General features: G+C 29.4%; 4 protein-coding genes across 10 annotated transcripts in view; 3 read left to right on the plus strand and 1 right to left on the minus strand.

The window, feature by feature from the left end:
* Positions 1-2,799, plus strand: part of Clk (circadian locomoter output cycles kaput protein Clock) — a 7,263-nt gene extending 4,464 nt beyond the window's left edge. For all 4 annotated transcript variants that reach the window (XM_085664726.1, XM_035873661.2, XM_035873658.2 and 1 more), the window contains exons 7-12: positions 142-217; positions 312-550; positions 612-862; positions 957-1,421; positions 1,494-1,667; positions 1,767-2,799. In XM_085664726.1, coding sequence (XP_085520852.1) covers positions 142-217; positions 312-550; positions 612-862; positions 957-1,421; positions 1,494-1,667; positions 1,767-2,363 — 1,802 coding nt within the window. In that variant the 3' untranslated portion in view covers positions 2,364-2,799. The remainder of the gene's footprint in view (positions 1-141; positions 218-311; positions 551-611; positions 863-956; positions 1,422-1,493; positions 1,668-1,766) is intronic.
* Positions 2,791-7,165, minus strand: Hn (phenylalanine hydroxylase). Of its 2 annotated transcripts, none has more exons than XM_035873677.2 (8): positions 6,873-7,165; positions 5,460-5,588; positions 5,164-5,315; positions 4,899-5,081; positions 4,489-4,685; positions 4,052-4,314; positions 3,682-3,911; positions 2,791-3,393 (listed from the first exon to the last, which is right to left on the minus strand). In XM_035873677.2, the coding sequence occupies exons 1-8, from the start codon at positions 6,945-6,947 to the stop codon at positions 3,231-3,233; spliced, it is 1,392 nt and encodes a 463-aa protein (XP_035729570.1). In that variant the 5' UTR covers positions 6,948-7,165; the 3' UTR covers positions 2,791-3,230. The 2 variants fall into 2 exon arrangements, with proteins under 2 accessions (XP_035729570.1, XP_035729571.1); XM_035873678.2 differs by lacking the exon at positions 6,873-7,165 and adding an exon at positions 5,899-6,055.
* A 3,322-nt stretch (positions 7,166-10,487) lies between these two features.
* LOC118444906 (mitochondrial basic amino acids transporter) lies at positions 10,488-12,894 on the plus strand. The gene is made up of 3 exons (XM_035873685.2): positions 10,488-10,666; positions 11,290-11,417; positions 11,502-12,894. The coding sequence occupies exons 1-3, from the start codon at positions 10,633-10,635 to the stop codon at positions 12,555-12,557; spliced, it is 1,218 nt and encodes a 405-aa protein (XP_035729578.1). The 5' UTR covers positions 10,488-10,632; the 3' UTR covers positions 12,558-12,894.
* Positions 12,895-13,105: 211 nt separating this feature from the next.
* Positions 13,106-17,063, plus strand: klhl10 (kelch-like protein 10). 3 transcript variants are annotated; one of them, XM_035873664.2, is made up of 9 exons: positions 13,106-13,564; positions 13,690-14,022; positions 14,115-14,430; positions 14,490-14,942; positions 15,075-15,244; positions 15,473-15,642; positions 15,927-16,085; positions 16,183-16,387; positions 16,521-17,063. In XM_035873664.2, exons 2-9 carry the CDS (start codon positions 13,796-13,798, stop codon positions 16,801-16,803), a joined length of 1,983 nt encoding a protein of 660 aa, XP_035729557.1. In that variant the 5' UTR covers positions 13,106-13,564; positions 13,690-13,795; the 3' UTR covers positions 16,804-17,063. The 3 variants fall into 3 exon arrangements, with proteins under 3 accessions (XP_035729557.1, XP_035729559.1, XP_035729558.1); XM_035873666.2 differs by having other exon boundaries at positions 13,106-14,022; positions 16,183-16,355; positions 16,521-16,662; XM_035873665.2 differs by lacking the exon at positions 13,106-13,564 and having other exon boundaries at positions 13,897-14,039.
* The last annotated feature ends 5,437 nt before the right edge of the window (positions 17,064-22,500 follow it).

The raw sequence follows: 22,500 nt of genomic DNA on the forward strand, positions 1-22,500 counted from the left end.
GTTTTTTTTTCTTTTTTTTTTTTTCCTTATACCTTTTCCTCTTTCTTTTTTTTTTTTTTTTTTTTTTTTTTAATTTTTATACTCATTTACATAACATAGGGAAAAATTTCAAAAGTAATTATTATAAAATACTTAATGAAGGTTCTGACGTGGATACCAACGTGGATAATTTACTTCCTAATACAAGGTTTAACAACATGTGTGGATCAGATACCAAGTAATTAATTATACATTTTTTATTTAATTTTTGCGATATATATATATATATATATGTATATATGTATATATCGCATATATTATATTATTTGCAGAATGGTTTTTGTTGGAACAGGCCGATTACAGACACCGCAGTTGATACGAGAAATGTCGGTCATGGACAGTACTAAATCAGAATTCACTTCTCGGCACAGTCTTGAATGGAAGTTTTTGTTTCTAGATCACAGGGCTCCACCGATTATCGGATATTTACCTTTCGAAGTTTTAGGTACATCCGGCTACGATTATTATCACGTTGATGATTTGGATAAAGTCGTTACTTGCCACGAATCTTGTAAGTTATAAAATGAAATCTCCTATTTTATAGTCAACCTCGCCATGAAAGATATTTTCAGTGATGCAGAAGGGCGAGGGTACCTCTTGTCACTATAGATTCTTAACTAAAGGCCAACAATGGATATGGTTACAAACTAGATTTTTCATAACGTATAACCAATGGAATTCGAAGCCAGAATTCATTGTTTGTACTCATCACGTTGTAAGTTATGTTGACGTGATGAAGGAAATGCGTAAAGATATTGGAACAACAAACTTCAATAAAACGCATACCCAAGAAGTAGTTCTCATGCCATTAAAACAGCAACAGGTTGATAATAAACGTCTCTCTTTATCTCTTTATATATCGTTATTTAAATCATTTTTTCTTTTTTTTTTTACCAATTTATTATTACTATCATCAGGTAACCACTACTTGTCAAATACCTATGACACAATGGCCAACAAAATTGTCGAAAAATTCAAAAACGATTAGAGGTGGATCAGATACATCCTCCATATCGACATCTTTACGAAGTTCACCACATTCGCAAATAACTAGGCATGATTCGAGAACGAAAACAACATCGGTCAGTAGTTCAGTTACCTCTCAACCAATGCCAATAGAAGGTTGTCAACAGCAACCACAGCAACCACAACAACAACAACAGCAGCAGCAGCAGCAGCAGCAGCAGCAGCAGCAGCAGCAGCAACAGCAACAACAACAACAACAACAACAGCCACAACAGCAACATCATTTGGGAGACGATCAATCCTGTATAAATTTTATCGAACCAACGCAATATGCCATGGTGAATCTTCAACCTGTTGTAACAGCCGGCTTTGCCACACCTTCAGCATCATTAATATCTACTTTACCGACGCACGAGGTATTAATGATAAGAATAAAAAAGGAGCGATTAATTTTACTCAAATGAAGAATATTCTTTACTTCTTTTTAGATGCTTCATCAACAAGGCATCGTAATGACGCCCGCTCAAAATCAAATACAGGACGAGTTACAACGTAAACACGAAGAATTGCAACAGCTCATTGTTCATCAGCAGGAAGAGTTGAGAAGAGTCTCGGAACAATTATTCATCGCAAGATATGGAATATTATCGCCTCTGCTTAACGTCAGTACGAATATTATTTATTACATAAAAACGTTTCAAGAAAAGTTTTATAATTTATAAAAATTCTTATAATAAATTAATCTATGATTATCATTTTAGTCGGGAATATCTTACAATACGACGAACACGTGCCAACAAACGAATCGGTGCAACACAAATGCAAACGTTCAATTGCCCACATCGACGAGCGTTCAAGGTGTAAATATGTTGTCGTTGCCGATCACTGTGCCAGTACCTATAGTGCCAACGGAATTATTTCCACATGCCTTACCGGTTAGTCCAGTATCACCAACGGTTTCCGGAGTGGCTCATGTTAGCGTTAATACGATGATACAAACGCAACAGCCTCAACAACAGCAATCGCAACAATCTCAGCAATCACAACAGCAACAACTTCAGCAACATCAGCAGCAGCACCAGCAACAGCAGCAGCAGCAACAACAACAACAACAACAACAACAACAACAACAACAACCACAGCAACAACAACAACAACAGCAGCAGCAGCAACAGCAGCAGCAACAACAGCAAGAACAACAGCAGCAGCAGCAACAGCAACAACAGGGTCCATCCACTCAGCAAAATGGAAATCCGGCAGAGCTCGTGCCTTTTCAAATATGTCCGCCGCAAGCCGATATACTTTACGGTAATATCGAAGTGCCAGGTGCTCAACAACAGAGATCGACAAAAAACTGATCCCCGTTCGTTCGAGTGAATATTATTAAAAGAATACTATAGTATTTAGGTTAGAGTTTTGTGACAAGACTCCGACTTTCATGGAGAGGATTAGAACGTTTCCAAGTATTCTAATGAAGGATCTGATTCCATGTGAAAAGTACAAAAGGTTTATTAATTATTAGAGTTGGGTGGTGAGAGGCTTAATTGCTCCTAACAAACGTTAGATTATAAGTCCGTCGGAAATTCTGACATTATTATATTCTTAAGAGAGATAGAGAGAGAGAGAGAGAGAGAAAACCATACTCTAAAACGAATACGGTATACAACGACGAACGATGAATTTATTGTATAAATCATCCACATTTTTGGGGTATAAATGATTTTTTGCGAAAAAAAAAGCAAAAGAAGAAGAAGTAGAAGAAGACGAGGAAAGAACACAAATATATTTACAATGATAAGCAAAAAGTAATATATTTTGTTGTACATGTATTATATATACATATATATATAATATATAATATATATATATATAATGATTTTCTTATATATCTATAAACGTAGGGATTTATGCCATGTATAATAGTTTATTATCGATGTAAAATATAATATTTTACAATCGTTTTGAATGATCGTTTGACGTCATCGCGAATGAGAGGGATAATTGTTTAACGTATTGATCGGAGTAATCGAATGTCTTCGATGATATTACGTAATACAAATATGTATGTATGACAGATGTAAATTACGAAATATATGTTCTCTTTTTTTTTTTATGGTCATAAACGTGTAATATGTAATACCAAATCCCTTTCCCACCTTCTCCCCTTTCCCTAATAACGATATTAAGTTAGATAGAAACTACGAAGAACGATGTAACGCTAAACGTTATTCCTTTAATTTTTTCAAAGCGTCCATTAGAATTTGAACTTCTTGATTGACATTATAAATCAATTCCTCTATTTGATGTTTGCTGTCGATGATGCTGATACTCTGAGTGTAAGCGTCGTATCGGACTCCAAACTTTCTCGGTATGGTTTGTGCAAATTTGCTGAAACCAATAAATATTCTATCGATGCAGTTATTCAAATAAAAGATAATACGAGATGAAAAAGTGAGAGAAAGAGAGAGAAAAAGAGAGAGAGAGAAATAATATGGTGTCATTATGTAAAGATTATCTAAAATAAAATAAAAAGTATTATCATTGATACAGTATAAAACTCTGATTATTTGATATATATATATATATATATATATATATATATATATATATATATAGATGCACATGTTGTGCATGTGTGTGTCTGTGTGTATGTGTACATTATTTATTCTTACTCACATCATTTTTTCTTTAGCATCATCAAAGTCTTCTGCAACAAAATATACCGGTTGATATTCAGTTATCGGATATTTCTGCAATGATGTCTTAGCCGGTTCAAAAGGTCGTAACTCTGGCTTTCCACTTAAACAATATTCCAATTCGCCAAAGGACGATAATAAACCAGCACCATAAGCTTTTAATTCACCATTTTGTCGACATATACCATATTCAACCGTAAACCAAAAACACTGTAACGATTAATCGTTATCAATAATATCCTTTTACTCGAAGATAATTGATATTTTATTATTTTGTTCTTTCTCTCTTTTATGTTCATGTAAAAAAATTAAAGAGAAAAAAGAGAAAATTAATCTCCTTAAAAATTTACCGTAGCAAGTCTCTCGATATATTCGTCTGGTGCACCGAGAGATGCCAAACCAACGACTTGTGAAAATTCAGCGAATGCAGGATCGGCAAAAAGTGGTGCATGACCAAGTATTTCATGACAAACGTCTGGTTCCGGTGTATATAAAGGTTTACTACTATGTCTAATGTATTGCGTACTATGAAATACTCTGAAGGCTAAGCCTGCTAAAAAATCACGAGAGGAAAGGAGACCTGCCACTGGACGAAGAGTAAAACCGGTACAATCTATAGAGAGAGATAGAGAGAGAGGGAGAGAGAGAGAGAGAGAGAGAGAGAGAGAGAGAGAAGAAAAAAAAAGGTAGAAGAAGAAGAAGAAGTAGGAAAAGAAAATGATTAATACTTTAACAAAAAATATCTCTTATGTAATTTCATGATAAAATGAATTCTCTTATTTCTTACCTTTTAAAAAATTCGATATATCCTCGAGCTGCGGTATATTGTCCTCCCTATATCCACAATTTTCTATTAGAAGTGGAAACACATGATTATGCTCTTTGCATGCATACTTTGGATAAAGTTTCGTTAAATTTCGAAAAATTATTCCCCATGTAGCAATTTCCTCCGACGTATAATCTACCTTTGGAATAGGTTGACCGCTAAGAGAAAAGAAGAATTTAATTAACATTTTATTAACATTTCATTAACATAAAGAATATTATTTCGATCCAACAATGACGTTCGTTCCGATCGCATCAATATTGAATAAAGAAAAAAAAAAAAAAAAGAAAAAATGAAAAGAGTAAAACAGAAAAATAAAGAAAAACAAACAATATCAATGATGGAATAATAATATCAATCGATTTCTCAACTGTTTATAATTATAGGCCAAATCAGCAAAATATTTTCTTCTTTTTCGATAAACAGGATCTGTAAATCCAGGATGATCGCTGTCGAGTTCTGCTCCGTAAGAAAGTATCTGATTGGCGAATTTATCGAGATCCCTGATTCTCCTTGGGAACCAGGGCACGGTATCTACATTATCCTTGTGATTTCTATTAAGAACCAAAATTTTTTTCAAGTATATAAATTATTTATTTATTTATTTATTTTTTTCTTACAATAAACTATTCTCACCTAGAAATAATGGAAAAGTATTTGCATTGTACTCGAAGATCTTCGATGACTGAACCGAGATTTAAACTTGGTGCACATTCAACCATAAATTCGTAACCATTTACACGACGTGAACTTCTAGATTCTATATGTAGAAGATTTATTTCGTATTTCTACGATGTAACAAATAAAATATATTCTATTAGTGAATAAGTGAAATACGATATTTTTGTATTTCTTACGATAAAACGTATAAATTATTTTAATTAAATAATTGAAAATATGATATTTTCGAAAGATTTAACTTATCTACTTACGGCAAATAATTGAAGATATTTTCCTAATGCTCCGACCTCATCGTCCTCCTTAGGTGAAAATATTAGGCACGTACTCTTAGACGAATCTTTACCTTCCTTTATATAATTCCCACCGTGTATGAGTTTCGGCTGTTGATTGGAACGTCATGTAATTAAAAACAAAAACAAAAAACAAAAAAAAACAAAAAAAATAAACAAAAAAAAACAAAAAAATAACAAGTTAAAAAAGATTCTATATTATTTGCCATTGTAATTATTAATATTAATATTAATATTATTATTATTATTATTATTATTATTATTATTATTATTATTATTATTATTATTATTATTATTATTATTACTATTATTATTACTATTATTATTATTTTCTTTTTTCTTTATGAAAATAATAATGGAAAATATTTTAATATCAAGTCACGTAATATTTATCTCTTACGTTTAACATTGTTCGAATTATAAAAGTAAAGTGTGTCGTTCTACGTTGCTATGACATTGAAACTAGAAACTTATGACTCTGCTTTATAAGAATGATCGGAGTTTCCCCCACTCCGTTTTATATACTTCGAAAGTATTTCCAAATTTTCAAAGAACACTATCTTATTTTCAACACAGATCAATAGAAATTATTATTGTCATCATCATCATCATTATTATTATTATTATTATTATTATTACTATTATTATTATTATTATTATTATTATTATTATTATTATTATTATTATTATTATTATTATTATTATTATTATTATTATTATTATTATTATTATTATTAAGATATTATTGGTTTGTAATGGAGAAAAAAAGAAAAAGAGAAAAGAAAAATGGAAATGAAACAAAAAAAAAAAAAAAGAGAAAATAAACTAGTATGTTTACTGAGATACTGTAACGTAGTGAAATTTTGCGTCATTCTCAACGATTATGGCCATCGAAGTCAGCACCAAGGTCGATTTCTTTATTCTCGACTGTGGAATGTCTTTATGGAAGAAACTACCAAGTTTTATTTTACTTCTTTTCTTTTTCTTTTTCTTTTTACTAATTGTTTTTAAAAGGAAATAAGTCGAACGAAAGACACTCCGATCGTAAAGTGATTTCGTATAATGAGAACATACTACGAATGATTAATATCATTTGAAATCGTTCAATGTAAGAGATAAAAACGAAAGAAGAATTATACAAAAAAGAAGGTGAAAAAAGAAAAAGAAAAAGAAAAAGAAAAAGAAAAAAAAGAAAGAAACTATTGTTAAATACGTGCAATCGATACGTCATAATTTTTTTTTTTTTCTTATAAATTTTTGACGATTAAATATATGTATCAAATTAAAATAAACAGAGAAAAAAAACAGAGAGAGAAAGAGAGAGAGAAAGAGAGAGAGAGAGAGAGAAAGAGAGAGACAAAAATTTTTTCGAACCTTGTCAAGAGGAGACGAACTCAAAATGATGTCAGATTCGTCAACATTGTTAATATTCTTCTTAGTGGTATACATTCTTTTTTTCTTTCTTTTTTTTTTTTTTTTTTTTTTTTGCTTTCACTATAATTTCAGAATAATTTTAAAATTTGGAGATAAGAAAATAGAAAAGAAGAAAAACTCGTAAGAATTTTTTCCCTTTTTGCTTTTAAATATAGACTTGTATTATTCGATCATAATGTTATTAGAAGAGACACGTTCAACGACTTGTATCGTTTGACCGTTAAAGACCAACTGAAGGAACATTTTAATCGTGTAGGAAAGTCTCTGTTACACCAGGTTAACTTGCCTGTATTTAAAAATAATTTATTCGATTAGAGATATTTTATATAAGAATAATACTGCTATCTAACCGATAAAGAGAAAGTATAAAGTTATTTTAAATGAGCGTGAAAGGGTCATGGTGTTATCGTTAAGTTCATTACCTCGCCATAATAAATGTAATAATGAGGAAAGAATTTTTTTTTCTTTTTTTTTTTTTTTTTTCTTTAATTATTAATACATTGTTAAATTATATATATATATATATATATATATATATTTATATACATATATATATATTTTTTTTTTTATTAATTATTAACAAATATACATGATTCTTTTTCGCTCATTACATTTATAAAATGTTTGTAAGCTTAGGCATAGTTAAGTTTTGACAATGCTAAATATTTTATTCTCTTATGACGTAAAATTACAGTTATATTTTACATGTTAAAAATGTTAAGGCTGTTTACAATTTTATGTTCGAAGAGTCTGTGACTACAGCGACAGATGTGGACAAAGTATGAACTATGAATACAAACGGGGAATGATAAGTCTCCTACCTATATTGTCGGAATATAAGCATTTATTGATTATTCTCATCTCACGCGTAAATAATATTAGTTTGATAAACAGTAAACTTATGCATTTCAGTCTCTTATATGTAACATATGTATATTTTTCTTCGAGAGTGCGTCACACAATGATCCGTGTTAGATACGATATCGGTATACATTTTTTTTTCACGATAAAAACATATAATGAATAATAAATATAATTAACGCATATAACAATTATAGTATATAAATTTGAAAATTCAAAGAAATTATTATTATCTTTGAATTGTAATTATTAACTTATCTATTTGACTGTAGAAGTATTATTGGGAATATTAAGGATTAATACTTTAGTATTTAATCAGAATTAGATCGAAAGGATTTTGAAAATAGAATACATTGAAATATGTAACCATTCGCTTGATAATACTTGTATTTCGTAATTTACAATTATATCTCAATATATCGATTCAAGTATTATCCATCTAAATCTCATTACGTGAAAGTTGCTATGTGTGAAGGAGAAAAAAAAATATTTAAGAATGCATTGAATTGTTTAAATAATTAGGAAATTGTTAAAATTATAAATTATTGAAATTATGTCATACGAAAAGAATGATTTTCGATATTTACTCGTCGGAATGCGAGAGAAGATTGTATCAATAAATATTAAAATCGCTCAAATGCTTATTTGTTTGTTTGTTTAGTTTTTCTTTTTTTATTTATTTTTTTTTTTTTTTTTATTTTAAATGTAATCTACGGAAACGTAGATCAAAATTTAACTGCATTTAAATTTTAAATTAAATTATTTTATATATTTAACTCGTGTCATGAGTTATGTAATGTTTACAAAAAAAAAAAAAATATATAAACTATTGTTTTAAAATATTATTTTTTGATACTTCGTTTAGATTATTTATTATTAATACACGATGTTTCATTTATCATAACAATTTTTAATCGTCGTTCTTGATTATAAAAAATATATACATAGATACTTTTGTTAATTTATTAGAATAAGAAAGGAATCAAACTTATCGACCGAATTCATTACTCACAATCAGTCACATATGTATAAATGGTGGGATAACTCAGGAGTTCGTATAATTATTAAAAGATCACGGGTAGGAGTAGCTTGTAATGATCGTCAGCAAAGTTTTTTGTTCTTTTTTTCTTTCTTTTTGTTTTTTTTTTTCTAACGCTTTTCTAATAGTAACAAAGTAATAGAAATATTTTCATTTAACGATCTATTATACGATTTTTCTAATCAAAATTTTAATATTATATTTCTATCCTTTTTTCTTTTTTTTCACAAACTTATCATATCTTTTACAATATAAAGGAATATATAACGAGTCGAGAATACGAAAATTGAAGAATAGATAAAGTCAATGTTCGAATGAAAATTTATATATGTCAATTAATTATAGTAGCTATATTACGCGATATAAATAAATTTGCGAATTATCCTTTTTATAGAATCGTTGCATCGTTCTCGAACGTTCTCATTATCAATGTACACATGTCATTATCAAATTTTCTTTTTTCTTTTTTTTTCCTTTTTTTTTCTTTCTTTCTTTCTTTTTTTCTTTCTTTCTTTCTTTCTTTCTTTTTTTGTGTGTACTTTGATAATAACACGAAGATTTTTATTAAACGAAGAAAATATAAATATTTTTCTGTAAATCGCTCGGATCAATGAGGTAGCCGAATCATTCGATTGCGCCAAAGACGACCTCTTATCTTGGAACGATTGACCCAGGTCTTCCCCCCCCCCCCTCTACCATCCATTCTACATCCCTTCCAGAATAACCACAGTAACATAAAGTACAGCCAATGTTAGTGAAATTTTACTGTTGGATAACTATTAGTATTGGTCAATATTTTGTATCGATGATATACCGATAATCTTTGCCACCAAGACTCCAAAGAAGTCTTCAATGTGATCGAGCTTTTAGTCGAATCGTGGATTCTTAAGTGAATTAATCGTACACATTCGGATAAAATCAATTCGATCGAGAAAAGTTATCCTTTAAAAAGTTTTCCCGTATAAAATTTAAGATTAATCCTACGTTCGATGAGATTTCGAAATATAAAAGTTTCCTCGAGACGTGGAAGAAACGAAAGTGAAATTAAACGAGTAGTTGCGGTTTCGTGGAAATGTAGCTATGACATACCAAGCAGTAAGTCAAATTATATTATTAATAACAAAATAAATAATAATAATAATTAATAATGATAATCATTAATTATTGTCGATTAATAATTAATTCTAGTAATTAATCTATTAGAAATTAATTACAAGTATATTATAATACGCGTTAATAACCTATGCGATTGTCGTTCGTTCGCTTTTCTTTTTTTTTTTTTAAAGCTTTTCTCCTTTTCTCTTTTATTTTTTTTTCTTTTTGTTCGTTTCTCTTATAAAATCATTTTAAGTGCAATCCCGACGATGTCAACGGCAATATTTTGGTGTAATTTTAAAAGATATTAAAAAAAAAAAAAAAAAAAAAAAAAAAAAGAAAATTTTACATAGTTCAAAGTTCGTTCGAAGGGAACGAAAGGAAGGAAAAAACAGAAGCAACAAATATAATACTTTAATCAAGACGAATATTTCATTATTATAATTGTTTACAAAGACCATCGTCAATCAGCCTTTTGTTCGAATTTTTATTTCAGACTCGAGTACAAAGGAGCAGTGATCGATCTTTCATGGATCCCGATTTATTGCCTGTGGAAAGTAATCGATACGTAGCTTACAAAATCTTCAATGCATCAATAAAAGGAAAAAATCTGAAATCATTACACTTTAGAGACGGTCTATTCAAAAACGGACATTCCTTTTGGAAGTGGAAAAATCGTGTTAGAAATAACAGGGAACAATTATTATGGCACTCGATTTTGCCGCTGGATGTTTGGGAGGTAATTTTTTTATTTTCAATATTTTTATAAGAAAGGAGAAAGAGAGTGAGAGAGTTAAGTATTGCGCTGTTAAATATTGTATACATCTATTAAATTCGAAATAGAAAGGAATGTACAAGTACATAAGGTCAAAAGAGAAGAAAAGTTTTGAAAAAACTTTTCGAAGATAAAAATATTAACGATACTTACTTACTCGACTTATCGCATAATTTATCGTGTGACTTCGTTATCGTAGGTCAACTAATAACGATACGAATATTTACTATATATATATATATTATATATTATATATATATATAATATATAGTATATAGTATATAGTATAAGTATATAATATATAATATATAGTATATAGTATATAATATATAGTATATAGTAATATATAGTATATAGTAAATATATATATTACTATAATATGAATATTTATTATTTGATTACTAATATAAAACGTGATAGATTAGAAAGAAAAGTCAGATAATTACATAAATCATTTTTTATCTATGATAAAATTAATACTTAACTTAAAGAATATCACTCCAGAGTCCATCGTTAATAATCTAATGAAATTTTATTAATTCTCTTTATCGATATACGTTATATGATATATTTATTGTATCCTTTAGGGTGCGCCGGTATTATGGTGGGATATCCTTTGGATACGGTCAAGGTCCATATGCAAACGCAAGATTATCGAAATCCAAAATACAAAGGCACATTTCATTGCCTTAGAACATTGATCACGAAGGAATCGGTAAATAATTATTATTATTAAATATTATTAAAAATAATATTTAATATATAATAGATTTTAAACTTATACTTTAATATACTTAAGGTATTTGGCCTTTATCGAGGCATGACGTCACCAATGGCAGGAGTAGCCGTCGTCAATGCAATAGTATTCGGTGTTTACGGACAGGCACAAAAACACATGTCTGATAAGGATCGTCTTTCATATCATTTTTGGGCTGGTGCAACGGCTGGTATTGCGCAATCACCTATTAGCAGTCCAATAGAGTTAGCAAAGACCCGTATGCAATTACAATCATCGACGAATAGAAAATATTCAGGACCGGTGGAATGTTTAAAAGATATTTATAAAAGGGAAGGATTTCGTGGTGTATTCAATGGATTGGGTATAACATTTTTACGTGAGGCACCAAGCTTCGGTGTATATTTTTTAACGTATGAAATACTTACACAATCAAAGGAACCAATATCAACACCACGAATGTTATTAGCCGGTGGATTAGCTGGGACAGCCTCATGGTTAATATCATATCCTTTGGACGTAATCAAATCGCGAATACAAGCGGAAAGTAGTAAACGTTATAACGGTGCCCTTGATTGTTATCGACAATCTATACGTTCTGAAGGTTATATGTGTCTCTATAGAGGCTTGAACTCAACGATAATACGTGCATTTCCTACTAACGCGATGACCTTCGCCGTGGTAACTTGGACATTTAGAATCTTTGGAGAGAAAAATATTGAAACGTCGAACACCGAAAAAGTCCGATCGACATACGAATCCTTCGTTGGTAGTTGGATTACCTTTTTGGAGAATGCTAATTTCTTAGGTGAAACCTCATATCCAACTGTAACGATTATGGCCGCCGGTTGGATGCTCCGTGACGTATTTCTCGCTTATCATCACGATGGTTCGAGAATATTTTCCTCGAAATTCGATACGTTCGATCAACGATCACGTGATACCCACGAAATTCCGAAAATACAAATGAGCCATAAGGACGATTCCGAAAATATTAAAATGGAATTTATCGACGGTAACTATCTTACCATAGACAATAATTGGAAATTACAATGTCCGATAAATGCATCAACGTCGAACGATGAACACAATAATATTGTCACGATTGAACCCACTTAATTATCGTATATGATGAAGACGTGCGATCATTGTGACGATATTACGATTTAGAAATTATTATTATTATTATTATTATTATTATTATTATTATTATTATTATTATATTTCATAATATAAAGTACAAAAGGATGTTCACGTTGTTTAACGAGAACTTCGATATATATATATATATATATATATATATATATATATATATATATCGTTATTGTAAAATATAATTTTAGTTGTTTAACGTTATTTAGTTCTGATACGGATAAATCTATATTGTATATAACCGATGTTTATAATAATTGTATAAACGGCGTGATCGTCGTTAATTTAAATTGTTCAATCAAAATTATCGCATGTATGTACGTATCTATATGTGTCATATATTCCTAACGTCATTTTCTTATAACGCGACGAGGCCTTCTAGAATAACGTGAAACTTTCTGTAAACATGGTTCTCATTTGTCAAGTGACAGTCCTTGACTAAGCGGCGGACATGTAAGACCTATGTCATAGCCAGAGCCGACATTTATTCGCTTTTGAAAACACACTAAATAGTTTGTATCCATTTGCCAAACCGACCACATACCTATACAATCCAATATACCGCCCCATTTCAAATTCGAATCCTTTCAAGTTTTTCCTTAATCATTGTGACCGGTCTTCTCGTCCGTCCGTGCACGTGTGTCAAAAGAAAAAAAGAAGAGAAAAAAAAAGAAAAAAGAAAGAAAGAGAAAAAAAAAAAAAAAGAAAAAAAACTTCTAACAAAATTGTAGACCGTATGAATCGCATCGGTGACGGAAAAATTCATACCTTGTCCGAACTAATCACATATCCATAGTTCAACGTTTGTGACACTAATCACGTTTACTTATCAAAATCGATAAGTTACAAGTCGACGGGAGCCGAACAAAATTGAAATTCAAAGTTCTAACCTCTATTAAGGGAAAAAAAAGAAAGAAAAAAAAAAAAAAAAAAAAAAAGAAAAAAACCTATTATTTTCAATCAATTTTGATAAAGTGAGTACATTGGAAAAATCATATTCATATTAAATTTCAATGAAAAGTTTTACATTTAAATTGTCATGATTTTTAATTATTACGAATATTATTATTACGCGGATCATTATTTTTCACTTATGTAGAATTTTTACGATCGAAGACAAACCTTCGACCTGAATCAATAATCTCTGTTGATCGATCATCGAGAACTCTCGTGATATTGATATTTTTAAAGAATATCTATCTGATATGGACGTGGATATGAGCGATAGCAATGCCACCAATGAAGAATGTAACACGAGTACCCAACGATTGATCGCTGAAAGTGGTGGCCGATGTATGAGTACTCAAGCGATGCAATCGCTTTATGATTTTCGTCAGAATAATCTATTATGCGACGCCGTATTGAGATTAGAAGATGGCGGAGTATTTCCAATACACCGTGCGATCCTGTCCGCGTGCAGTACGTACTTCAGGTCAGAAATGGACAATGGTAGTTGTCATTTGAATTCGTGAGGATAAATTCGTCGAATTACGATTGTCGAATTTGTACAAAATTCTATTGCAGAGCACTATTCACTACGACATTGCATTCTCGAGAAAAGACCGATATACTTTTACCAGGTGTCACCAGTGAAATGATGAATTTGTTATTGGAATATGCTTATCTTCGTTCGCTCGACGTTAATCGAGATAACGTTTGCGAATTATTAGTTACGGCCGATTATTTAAGTATTCTCGGTGTTCTTGAAATTTGTTGTGAATTTCTTCGACAAAATTTAGCACCGGAAAATTGTATCGGTATAATGAGATTCGCCCGTGAACATTTTTGCAAGGGTTTGGAAAATGACGCTTATCGTTATGTCATGAGACATTTCGTTCAGGTACGATCGATCGTAAAAATATTTGAAAGATCATACCTAAACCTATATCTTCGGCTTAGGTAGCTCAGAAAAGCAATGAGGTACTTGATTTACCGATAGAAGAACTTTCGAGATTGATAGGGGCCGACGAGTTAAATGTAAAGAGCGAAGAGACTGTATGGGAGCTTGTACTTAAATGGATCAATCACGATCCAGATGCTAGAAAGGGTCATATAGTCGAGTTAATGCAAAATATACGTTTGGGCCTTTTGAACACGCAATTTTTTTTGGAAAATGTTAAGGATCATTCTTACGTCGTTGGAAACGATGCCTGTCGACCCATCATCATAGAGACGCTCAAATTTTTATATGATTTGGAAATGATCACGCAAAAGGACGGAGAAATTCCTACGCCAGAAATAGCACGTCCTAGAGTACCCCATGAAATTCTTTTCGCTATAGGCGGATGGAGCGGCGGTAATGCTACAAATTTTATTGAAACGTATGACACAAGAGCCGATCGTTGGGTCAAGGTAATTACGTTAGTTTCATTCAAAAATCGTTATTATTAAAAAAAAAAAAAATTTTTTCGATTACATTCATTCATTATCATTATCATTATCGTCATCATTGTCATCATCGTTTCGTCGTTAATTCGTTCAAAGGTCGAAGAAGTGGATCCAAGTGGTCCACGAGCTTATCACGGAACTGCAGTAGTCGGTTTCAATATATACGTAATCGGTGGTTTCAACGGTTTGGATTATTTTAACAGCTGTCGTTGTTTCAATGCAGTTACTAAAGTCTGGCGAGAGGTTGCACCCATGAATGCCAGAAGGTCGACTATATTTCAGGGGGAGCTAGTCGCTAACTCGTAAACGATCTCTAATCATTTCTCATTGATCGTCGTCATTGTAAAAAAAAAAAAAAACTTTTTTTCCCTCCTCTTTGATATAACGAGGATTCGCTATTCGAGTCTACTAGAGCGACTAGCCCCCCGATTTAAATATAACTTATTCAGCGATAATAACTTCTATCAGATTCATTTCATTTCGTCGATCCGCAGATGTTATGTCAGTGTGGCTGTATTGAACGATTTGGTTTATGCTATGGGTGGATACGATGGATACCATAGACAGAATACCGCCGAACGATATAATTATCGAACGAATCAATGGTCCTTGATTGCGCCAATGAACGTCCAGAGATCCGACGCAAGTGCAACTACTTTGAATGGTAGACACTTTAGAATTTTTTTATTATTTTTCTTTTGTCTCTCTCTCTCTCTCTTTTCTTTCTTTTCTTCTTTCTTTCTTTCTTTCTTTTTTCTCTCTTCCTTTCTTGTTCCACAACAAACAAGAAATCTTTTCCCCCCATACGAAGAACGTAAGTAAAAATGAAAGAAAAGAAAAAAACAAAAAAAAACAAAAAAAGAAATTATACACAAACTTTAATGGACAACGAAAAAGAAAATGAAAGGATTGTTTGTATTATTATTAATCAATTATTTTATTATACAGACAAAATCTATATTACCGGTGGTTTCAATGGAAACGAGTGTATCAATTCAGCTGAAGTTTATGATCCAGAAACAAATCAATGGACGATGATAGCCGCAATGAGATCTCGTAGAAGCGGTGTATCATGTATAGCTTATCACGGCTATGTATATGTTATTGGTAATTATGTTTATATACGTTTAACGATCGATCGTAAATTAATAAATCGTTCGTCGTAAAAAATAATAAAGATATTTATAAATTTCATCATGTATAGGGGGTTTCAATGGTATATCAAGAATGTGTACTGGCGAAAAATATAATCCTACTACTAACACTTGGAGTTCTATACCAGACATGTATAATCCTCGTAGTAATTTTGCGATTGAAGTGATAGATGACATGATTTTTTCCATCGGTGGATACAACGGTGTAACAACAATTTATCAGGTTGAGTGTTACGACGAAAAAACCAACGAGTGGTAAGACAATTGTCGTAGAACGATTATTGGAAGAAGAAGAGAAAAGAAAAGAAAAAAGAAAAGAAAAGAAAAGAAAAGAAAAAAAAAGAAAAAATATTCTAATTTTTATTAACGTAAACATATTATAATGCAGGTATGAAGCAACCGACATGAACATATATCGATCAGCTTTGTCAGTATGCGTTATTATGGGATTGCCAAACGTTTACGATTACATTCATAAGCATCGTGAAAGATTGATGGAGGAGAAACGACAAAAATTATTGGCCCTTGAAGTCCATCGTATTCAGCATCAACAACAACAACAACACGAGCATATACATCAACAGAATCAACAGATGATTCTTAATATACCATCGCCACCACCGATGCCACAAAACAATGATGAAAATAATAACGTTCGATCGAATGAATGAAACACAAATTAATGGATCAACAATCAGCAATAATAAATTAATACGGATTGGACGGACCGATAATGATAACAATCGGATGAAACATGCCTGGAATAATCTTATTAATTGAAAAACAAGAAAAAAGGATCAAAAAAAAGGGGGAGGGGGGACAGGACGAAATTATTGGGGATTAATTTTCGACGTGTATCAAGATTTTTAGAAAAAAGGGGTAACATTTGATATCACATTTTTTTTTGTTTTTTTTTTTTTTTTTTCCTCAAAAAACCACTTATAATATTCTTATCTTTGATAGATGTAATAATCTTTATTATCTCTCTTTACTTTTATATATATATATATATATATATATATATATATATATATATATATACATATATATATAAATTTATATTTCTTTCTATTAATTTTACATTTACAATTTTATATACAAATATTTACAATGGCAATTCAATGCGACATTTCTTTTTCTTTTCAAAAGGAAATATCTCGTTGAATTTTTATATATATATATATATATATATATATATATATATATATATATATTTCTTTTCTTTTTCTATATTATGAATATTATCTATTGTAAGTGAGCAAACTGACGAAATAATGATTACTTGCGCTATATAAAGAATATTAAAAACATATGGGTATACGGGGAAGAGAGAGATTAAGAAGTATGAAAGGATTAGATACAAATTGGGTCCATTATCAATGTGCAAAAAAAATTTTGGTGCTTATGTAAAAGAGAAAAAAAAATTAAAAAATATAAATAAATGAAAAGTTAATACGTTTATACATACACACACACAAACAAACACAGAAACACACACACACACACACACAAAGTGGACATTTGTTATTATATTTAAAAGAGGGAAGGAAAAAAAAAAGAAGTAAAAGAAAATGATGAGAAACGCGAACGATCGTAAGAGAGAAGAAAAAAAAGAACATAGCGATTTATAATCGAGCAATATAACAGCCTTTTTTTATATCAATTATTTATTTTTTCCATACAAATTATAAACATGTTTTTCAAATACTGTACATATACTGAGTTCTATTATATTTTTAAACCTCTAATTTAATGATATATCATTTCATTTATTTCCTTTACTCGTTAAACCAACTACTTTGATCCTCATTTCGTTTCATTTATGATAATATAATATACAGGTAGATTTTGTTTTTTTCAACCGATATTCTTAATCATTTTCATAATCAAGCTCAAATTTTTTGATATGGCAGTTCCAGGATATGAATTATAAATGTCACAAATTTCGATTGCATTAAGTGATTTCACGATAATATTGTCGAATTAAAAATCTACAATTTTTCCAGATAGATCGTAGATTTTGTTGTAAGAACATAGTCAATATTTTCTTAGAGACGATGACGCGCGCCTACACACATACAAAGAAAAAAAAAAAAAAAAAAAAGAGAAAAAAAAAAAGAAGAAAATGAATAACAATTTTTATTCTCAGAAATTATATTTCTGACGCATCTTCGTTCTTTGCAAAAAGAAAATGGAGGAGAAGAGAAAAAATATATATTTCCTCAGATACATAGATCGTTCAATATTAAAAGAAAAAAAAAGAAAAAAAAAAAAAAAAAAAAATAAAAAAATAAAAAAATAAAAAAATTGCTCCGTGAAAATATTGACCCGGGAATTTAGATTTGAATTTCAATCTATATATGCTTGCGATGGAACTGTATTCATAATTTATTACAAACAAGTCACATATTCTTTTTTTTTTTTTCTTTTCTTTTTTTTTCCACTCTCGCAGGAGTACGCGTTACAATACATAAACGTAATCGCTGGAACCTCTGAACAATTTTTTTGATGGTCTTTACGTAAGTATGTACAAAGATATTCAACAAGATTGTGTGTGCCATTGAACGTATCATGTATTGTGTGTACAGTGCGAGTTTTCTTCATTCCACTTAATCTACTTCTGCGTTTGTATCTTTGTCGTTTCTCGATTTTCGATATCATCAATATAGAGTGAGAGAGTACTATTTTCTATCTTCACAGAAGACATAGATAAATATATATTTTCATAATCTTTTCTTATAAATGTAATTCGCTTACTTTAAAATCATTATTCATTAATGTTAATAATATTAGTGTGTGTCGGTGCTTCTTTTTTTTTTTTTCCCTTTTTCAATTTTCATATACTGCTCCGATTTAATTTTTCTCTGGTTTTCTTTTGTTTTTTTCTTTTTTTCCCTTTTTAATTTGCGTACTAAAGAGAAACTTATATACGAAAAAGATGTTTGTTTGTTGGTTTTTTTCCTTTTTTTTTTTTTTTTTTTTCTTCTTTTTCTTGAGTATCCTCCAAAAGACATCGCGTAATTTTGAAAGAAACGATTACTTAACATGTTCGTTTTTGAGTTCGTTACTCTTTTTTTTCTTTTTTTCTTTTTCCTTTTATTCAATACGTACATTACGTCCGACTGTAATCTTTAAGACACGATATTCTTATTTAAAAAGAAGCAAAGAAAAGTAAAAAGAAAAAAAATAAAAACGTACACAAATATAAATATAATTTTCTTCTCGAAAAAGTAATGAAACAAATTTTATTTACTTAATAGATAATACATACAGATATTTATATATATATATATATATATATATATATATATATATCTTCAGTCAAAAATATGGTAACTTTATTAACATCATTATTATTGAAAATAATTACACGGGGATAAAAACAAATAAAAAAGGAAAAAAAGAAAAAAAAAAAACGAAATCAATAAAAACGACATCGTTTGCTAATTCGTTAACTTAATCGTGTCTTTCAAAGATTACAATTGCATATTACGATTTAGCCAATTACAAAGAAAAGAAATTTAATGATAATAATAATAATTAATAAAATAGATAGAAACAATGTTTATGATTGATTACGATAATAATTAATTTAAAAGAAAAGAAAAGAAAAAAAAAAAAAAAAAAAAAAAGAAGAAAAAAAAAGAAGAAGAAGAAATATAACAATAGGTAAAAAATATGAAAGCTGCCAGTTTCTGAACGAAGAACAAAAAAAAAAAAAAATAAAACACATATGCGTCATATTGAGTAAATATATAAGTTCCTTTCTTATAACCAGTCAATCACAAAAAAAGAAAAAAAAATTCTCATTTCTCACCCTGAATAAAACGCGACATATTATTTCTGACTAAAAGAGAGATCAAAATACATTGCCACTTGTTCCATAAAAATTAATTAAAGCAAGAATACAATAAGTAAATTAATGCTTCCTTAAAATATGTATACAACATGATTTCTGTAATGTTAACGTTCACTGCTTCCTCAATAGGCAAGTTCTGTTTGGGAACACACAATTGATCGGATTAAAAAGAGTACGTGAAGAATATCTCTCGTATATATATATATATATATATATATATATATATATATATAATATATATATAATATATAATATATATAATATATATAATATATAATATATATAATATATATATATATATATATATATATATACAAATTTCACGAGAGAGACGAGATTAGATAAAAATGATCGTAAAAGATGGTCCTCTACCCTTTTTTTTTTTTAAAGTGCCACTGCATGAATATAGATATGTATATATATATATATATATATATATATATATATATATATATATATCTGAGAGTTTCGAATATATACATATATATTTATAAAAAAAAAAAAAAAAAAAAAAAAACATAAAAAAAAAAAAAAAAAAAATAAAAAGAGGAAAGAACATTTGCATGGTAAATTGTATAAATTATAAGACGTTAAGTACGAAGCTTGATCAAACAAGGCATTGTTTCTCGATTTATCCATGTTCATATAACAATTCATTCGCAGTGAAACATTTAAAAAACGTAAAAGAAAATTAAAAAAAAAAAAAAAAGAAAAAAAAAAGAAAAAAAAAAAGAAAAAAAAAGAAAGAACGTTCAACCAAATAAATCTCGCATAATATTTATTTTATAACAGTTATTAAAAAAAAAAAAAAAAAAAAAAAAAAAAAAAAGAATAAAAAATCTAATTACACGCGTACGATATCTTTTATTCTTATACCACGTATTTGATACTTCATTTGATAAGATCTGAAGAAGAAAGAAAACCACGTTTCAAGGTCAAGTCTTCGAAATAAAAGATATATAGAAAGATAGAAAGAAAGAATGAAACAATGAAAGAAAGAAAGAAAGAAAGAAAGAAAGAAAGAAAGAAAGAGAAAATAATCATTCTCTATTATATGTTTTAAAAATATCATGGTGGGTGCGGGTGGAGGGTGGCCTTTTCAATCAAGTGTAAAGGGTACAAAACCTACAGACACATGAATTCATAATCATAATAGAAAGATCAAACAAAGTATGCTAAGTAAGAAAGTCATTCTTCTGTAAGAGCTATAGAGAAAAGAAAAAAAAAAGAAAACAAAAAAAAAAAGAGAGAAAAAAAAAGAACAAAAGATAAACAAAAAAAAAAAAGAAAAAAAATAAAGAAAAGAAAAAAGAAAATATCTTAGAGTAAAAAGTAAAGTGATTACAAGAAATACAAACACATCCCTCTAACCTAAGTGTCGCTGCCTATTATATTGGGTGGGTATGCACCATAGCAAGCGTGCATATAATTAAACGTATTTCGATTTTTAAAAATCATTAAGAACTATTATACTATTATCGATCTTTCTCATTCTTCTCCCTATATATATATATTTATATATATATATATATATATATATATATATATATATATATAAAATAATATTAAAAATAATAAAAGAGCCACGCAGTGCGCATAAACTCTCTTAACGTTGATTATAGTGTATAACTAAAAAACAGTTCTCTCTATGATAAAGCTTAACAAAAGAAAGAAAGAAAAAAAGAAAGGAAAAAAAACAAAAAAAAAAAAAAAAAAAGAAATGAGACAAAAAAAAAAAAGAACAGATGTAAAATATGTATTTACTTTTACTCCTCTCTTGACCTTGTATTCACTCTCGACTAATGAAAGAGAAAAAAAAAGAAAAGAAAAGAAAAGAAAAGAAAAGAAAAAAAAGAAGAAAAAAGAAAAAGATAGAAAAAGAAAAGCAAAAACAAAAAAGAAAGATAAAGAAAGATAAAGGGTTAATAATCATGAAATCCGAGAAACTTAAGCGATCATAATGGCATACGTTTCGGTGTTAAACCTCCATATCGTTTTAAAAATTGGAAATCACTTAGATAACTTTATACACGATCATTTTTTTCATAACAATGTAAATCGTAATTGATTACGTTAATATTTAACATATATACTCTTATATATATATGTATTATATGTATATCTGTGTGTGGATGTCTTGTCTGATCTATCGTCTAATTTTAATAATAAAACTATATAATACTAAAAATTATGATGGGGGTACCATGCCTTTCCGAGATCAGAGTCTGTTTCGTCGTTCCTAGTAATCACTTTGTTTCATTCGTATATTCCCGATCCAAATATATATTTTTCTCTTTCTCTCTCTCTCTCTCTCTCTCTCTCTCTCTCTACCTCTCCCTCCCTCTCTCTCACCCTCTCTCACCTTTTTTCTCATTTCATATCAAATTTATTGTCAATTTTATAACTTAACTTTTATTATGTATCCGCCCCTTTTTTCTTTTTTTTTTTTTTACTAAAAAATTCGTATGTCGAACTGAACGTGCCGACGGATCGAAGACGTATTCACAAA

Source organism: Vespa mandarinia, chromosome 1, assembly GCF_050613455.1.
Source record: "Vespa mandarinia isolate Hongniang chromosome 1, ASM5061345v1, whole genome shotgun sequence".
NCBI classification, from domain to species: domain Eukaryota; kingdom Metazoa; phylum Arthropoda; class Insecta; order Hymenoptera; family Vespidae; genus Vespa; species Vespa mandarinia.